The sequence below is a fragment of the Cucumis sativus genome, chromosome 4 (genome assembly GCF_000004075.3).
Source record: "Cucumis sativus cultivar 9930 chromosome 4, Cucumber_9930_V3, whole genome shotgun sequence".
In the NCBI taxonomy this organism is placed as follows: Eukaryota; Viridiplantae; Streptophyta; class Magnoliopsida; order Cucurbitales; family Cucurbitaceae; genus Cucumis; species Cucumis sativus.
The window spans coordinates 5,418,693-5,424,438 of NC_026658.2; the positions used below are offsets into that span (position 1 = coordinate 5,418,693).

The 5,746-nt window shown below is 35.3% G+C and overlaps 1 protein-coding gene across 1 annotated transcript; it reads left to right on the forward strand.

The window, feature by feature from the left end:
• The first annotated feature begins 1,581 nt into the window (after nucleotides 1-1,581).
• Nucleotides 1,582-4,878, forward strand: LOC101213337 (cationic amino acid transporter 8, vacuolar). The gene is made up of 2 exons (XM_004137266.3): nucleotides 1,582-4,129; nucleotides 4,617-4,878. Exon 1 carries the CDS (start codon nucleotides 1,707-1,709, stop codon nucleotides 3,489-3,491), a length of 1,785 nt encoding a protein of 594 aa, XP_004137314.1. The 5' UTR covers nucleotides 1,582-1,706; the 3' UTR covers nucleotides 3,492-4,129; nucleotides 4,617-4,878.
• The last annotated feature ends 868 nt before the right edge of the window (nucleotides 4,879-5,746 follow it).

Here is a 5,746-nt window from a genome sequence, read left to right on the forward strand (position 1 = left end):
TGAAAAGTTGTGTTTTCTTTAACCAAATAGAAAATGACTTATTTATAGACTTCTAACCAAATAGAAAAGGACTTACTTATAGACTTATTCGTGACCATTTGAAAAACTATTACTTTTTCTATAACCACGAGTACTTTTAGTAGCATTGTAACTGCTACCGATCTCAAATTGATTCAAACCACTCTTAATAGATGGTGGATAAAGTGGCACATTAAGTCAATTCTTGATCTTTGTCCCCTATTTTTTAACACTATACCAACGCAGCAAGGGTTGGAGTTCAGACCAAGATGGAGGTTTGTACCTACTGGAGCGTGGTACACAAAGTTCCTTGGAAAACATGGAGATGCTTCTAGTAGATCGTTATAATTATTAATTTTTATGAAACATCATGAAGAAACACAAGCAATTACCATTTATTTCAATAACAATTTATTCCAACAGTTTGACCATCGTATTAGCAAATTTTTCGAGGTCATAAGCTTCTAGGACCCGTTTGAGGACAAAAATGTTGAGTCGAAGTTCAGGTGAGGTTGATGAAGATTCATACGGAAAATCTGTGCTTAGAAGGGAAGACGCGGTAGTCATCTTGAAGAAGATGACGCCAACTTTTCTATTGCTACAGAAAACCTGACTTTTCTATTATATATATATCCTTATGACAAAAATTTGGAATTTGGAACTTACCAATACCTAGGAGGAGGGGAAGAAAATATTTGAAAGTATGAGTTAACTTGGTTGGTGTCATTTTTAAAAGAAAAATATCAAAGGATTAAATCAAAACTTACTCCTAACATATCAAAGTTGACTGTTGGACAGTAAAGGTCCACTTGAACTTTTATTAAATGGATGAGCTAACTCTAATATTTTCAATACATCAAATAATTCATGATAAAATATTTGTGAAGAAGATGGCGGAAACCGAATAAGCGAAAAAGCGGTAATTGAGATATAAAAGGCGGGAGAAAGTTTTGGTAAAAAAGAATGGAATTGTTGTTATACCCTTGGTTCAAAGGGTATAAGTGGAATGAAAAAGAATATGAAAATGATGAATTTGAACATTTTTCTATATCTCTCCAAATTGAGAAGAAAAAAAACTTCAAACAGTGCTGTCAATTATCTGTGTTTCCCATTTGATCCAAATTACACAATCAAATGCCTATGTGTATGAATCTTCTTGAGAACATAAAATTGATGTAGAGTTGTTAATTAAATTGGTAACCCTCACTCAAAAGAAGTATAAGCTGTAAGTAGCGTATTAAAAATTATAATTTAGTTTGGGAGTTGCCGAATTGGGTACTATACAACTTAGTTATAGAGTTGGGTAGGAGTGAATTAAATGTTAATAGAAGAAAAATATAATGTGGACTGAATAAAGAGAAGATTCAAATCCATGATTTTAGGAAGAGAATAAAAAACTTCTACCCTAAATTAATCAATAATTAATATATTTATTTTATTTGAATAAAAAACAATATTTGTAAATTAAAAATATGAAGTTAAGTTTTCTATAAAAAAAAAAAAAGTTGTGTTCTCTTTTTTTCGCTTTAAATTTACAACAAATTCAATTAATATTTTCTAATCTCCAATCAGCGATCACTATCGTCATCACTCAAATTCAATTATCAGTATTATTTGCATTCGGCGATCACTATCGTCATCACTCAAATCAAAACCTCCCCTCCCTCCTCACCCCTAATCTCGCCGGAATGGACGTTCCCACGACGGACCCACCACATGGAACCTTGCCTTCGGTTCAAAGAAGCTACTGGCGGAGGTGGAGCAAGCAAGACATTTTTCCAGAAGAGTCATTCCGGGACTGTTCTTCCTACAAATATGCTCTCTCGCAAACCTGTTCCCGGCTCAAGGACCGTCTTCTGGACCGCTCCTCCGACGATAATGAGCTCATCGAACTTCCCAAGGCCAGCGGAATCGGGATGAAGAAATGCCTTACTTGGTGGGATTTGATTTGGCTGGCTTTCGGTTCTGTGGTTGGTTCCGGGATTTTCACGATCACCGGTCTAGAAGCTCGCGACGATGCTGGACCCTCAATTGTGATCTCTTACGTTGTTTCTGGCCTCTCTGCCTTGCTCTCTGTCTTCTGTTACTCTGAATTTGCCATCGAAGTTCCTGTCGCCGGAGGCTCCTTCTCTTTTCTTCGTATCGAACTGGGGGATTTTATTGCCTTCATCGCTGCGGGGAATATATTCTTGGAGGCCATTGTTGGTGCGGCTGGACTGGGTCGGTCTTGGTCTTCCTATTTTGCGAGTATGATCAACTCTGATAACCCCGATTTTCTTCGGTTTAAGGTCAGTTTCTTGTCTGAAGGGTTTAATCTTCTGGATCCAATTGCTGTTATAGTGCTTCTTGTTGCTAATGGGATTGCTGTGAGTGGAACAAGGAGGACATCTTTCTTGACATGGATAACTTCTGTGATTAGTACTTTGCTTATTATCTTTGTGATTGTGATTGGATTTGTGAAAGGGAATTCTGCAAATTTGGTACCCTTTTTCCCTTTTGGTGCGAGAGGAGTTTTCCGAGCTGCAGCTGTTGTTTACTGGTCTTATACTGGATTTGATATGGTGGCCACCATGGCTGAGGAAACCAAGAAACCTTCAAGGGATATACCAGTAGGTTTGATCGGGTCCATGTCTGTAATCTCTGTGATCTATTGTTTGATGGCATTGTCTTTAACAATGCTACAGAAGTACACAGAGATTGATAGGAATGCAGCCTTTTCTGTTGCTTTCGATAAAATTGGGATGACATGGGCTAAATACTTAGTCAGCATAGTTGCTATCAAGGGCATGACTACAAGCTTGTTGGTAGGATCTATGGGACAAGCTCGCTACACCACACAGATTGCTAGAGCCCATTTGATTCCACCCCTCTTCGCCTTGGTTCACCCGAAAACTGGAACTCCGGTATATGCAACACTTTTGACAACCATCACTAGTGCAATTGTTGCATTGTTCTCTAGTTTGGACGTCTTATCAAGTGTTTTTTCATTCAGCACACTTGCCATTTTTATGCTTATGGCTGTTGCATTGCTCGTAAGGCGATACTACAATAAGGACACAACACCAAGTAGTGATTATATTAAGTTTTTGATTTGCTTGTTTAGCATTCTTGGTTCTTGTTTAGCATTGACAACTGTTTGGAATTTGGATAGGCAAGGATGGATTGAATATGTTGTGCCTGCCTCATTTTGGTTCCTTAGCACTCTGGCTATGTCCTTCCTTCCCAAGTACCGATCGCCAAAGGTTTGGGGTGTCCCCCTTGTTCCCTGGCTCCCATCACTGTCTATAGGGATGAATCTCATTCTTATTGGATCTTTGGGTACTGAGGCATTCTTAAGGTTCTTCATTTGCAGTGCGGTAATGCTTCTGTATTATCTGTTTATAGGCCTTCATGCTACATATGACGTAGCGCATCAAGATGGCTTGGGTTCCAAAAATGAGGAGATAAAAGATGATGACAGTAGGGTGGTATGACAGAGTTTGCATTATTTTAATTTGTAAATACCTTTCTGGTTCTCGACTCTCGAGTACGATGTCCATTCTCAGCTTATCTTCAACAGTTCAACTACAAATGGACGATATTTTATTGGCTAGCCAGATGATTCAGTTAGTAACATAAGGAGATTTCTTCATATCAAAAACATTACTTCAGATGATATTCCAATAGTTTTGTTTATGCATAGCTATTCAATATTCTATTTTTTCAGTTGCTGGTTTGAAGTTGTTTTCTACAAAGTTTTTAATTTTCTGTACTTAGTAATCTCAACAATTAAAAGCATGTATAAAACTACAATAACTGTAGCTTTATTTGTTTCCTCATCACCAGTCTGTTCTTGTGAACTATGTTAAGGTCTCACTTAAAGACTGGAGCTACCTCAACCATTTTCGTTTTCAACTTGAAACTGTGCGCACAAGGACCAGGTATGCTCTTTCTGTACTCAGTTTTTATGACATATAGAAGGAGGAATTGCCTTCTCAACTGTTGCCGTTGGTTGATGATGTTGGGCGGGAGATCCTTCTTTATGTTGTGGTTTGTTCATCTCGGTTCATCCATATAAATGTCTTCAAGCACTTGAAGTTAGATTTCGAATTTCTTTCATTTTACTGTACAGGTACATTTGTTCATCCATATAATTTGTGCATGAATTAGCTTAAAGTTGTCTAAGTTAAGGTTCATGTTTCAAAAACATATTCAGATTTATGTTGAAATAATTTTATATGTAAAGCTTAAAAACTAAAATAAAACAAACCTTTTGTTTTAGCGTCTGGTAATCTGAATCTCATTTGCGTTATTTGAGCAGGTAAATAACAGTAGAGGATTAGAAGGTTTTCGTAATGGTTAGTGATAAAAAAAAAAAAAATAGCTTGAACAATATCTTAAATATATTTTCATTTTTATTTTAAAGTCTCTATCACTAGCATAGATTACACTGCAAGAAAATAAAGTCTCGGCACCAAAAAAGGCATAGACAAAAACTCTCTTTCCTTGAAGTACCATTGGGTATTATAACTTATCCTGCTACCCCAGCACAGATACAATGATGACCTAGAGGAAGCAAAGTCCAAGCCATGGTGACTTCTATTTTTATTCTTTTGTAGGCATGGGTGACCTCTTCTTGAATTTTATATCTTCCACGTAGCTCGACAACGAAATATAGTAGAGTTAGACAGCTGTTCTGGTGGTTGTGAATATGTTGACGATTGGTTTTCACCATTCCTTCCCACCTTTTGTTTGGTGGATTTGATATGCCATAACCTTCTCAGATTATCTATTCTTTCGTCTCTTCTACTTTCGTATTTTTCAACTTTTTACACCATTTGTTTCAACTACCATAATTGAAATTCTGTTCTTTCATCCTAATTTTCTATTGCCCAATCTTGGTTATTTTGTTATTTTTGCAAATTCTTGATAAAAATGGTCTAGGTATGAATCATTCAGACCAATCCTGTATGCCTTTTCTTTCTCATAGTTGAAAATTGAAATTATATTAGTAGTCATTTTCTATAACATTAACGTGTGTTATGCTACATCTAAACTTTTCCTTACTAAAAATTGTATATTATATCAATGACTGTTCATTTCAAATAAACTAAAACATATAATATAAAATATTTAAAAAATCAAATAGAATGCAAATTGCTATTCTTTTTCCGTACCACAATTGAGATGAGAGGATACAAACCACAAACGTTGTGATATACTCTTAAAGCTAAGTTATTGTTTGGTGTGTAAATATAATTCTTTTTTAAAATTTTGGATTTTAGTTTGCGTTGTTCATTATAAGAAAAATATTATTTTTGACACCCCATGTATATGAACCATTCTCTAATAAAGACTTACGTTGTTTTTCATAAAAATAAAAATATCCAATCTATTTACTCATGCATTTACTTTAACCATTTTTGTTTGTATTGTTTCATCAATTACATTTTCTTTTACAGTAATTACAAAAGGGATGATCAAACCTTTCATCTTAAGAATAAAAAGTCATACCAATTAGCAATGGAGCTAAAAGAACCATATTTTTTCTTTCCGATGTTAGATGTTTTCTTCCATCTAACAATTTTTCTAACGTCATAGCTAAGCTATTTAATCTAATTGTTGCTCCAATTTCATATGTTATTTGTAATATAATTCATTTTCCAAAAAAAAATGTTGGTGAAAAGAGGGATTAAAGATTATTTGCACCAAAATATAGTTTATAATGAGTAGCATTTATGCGATGTTT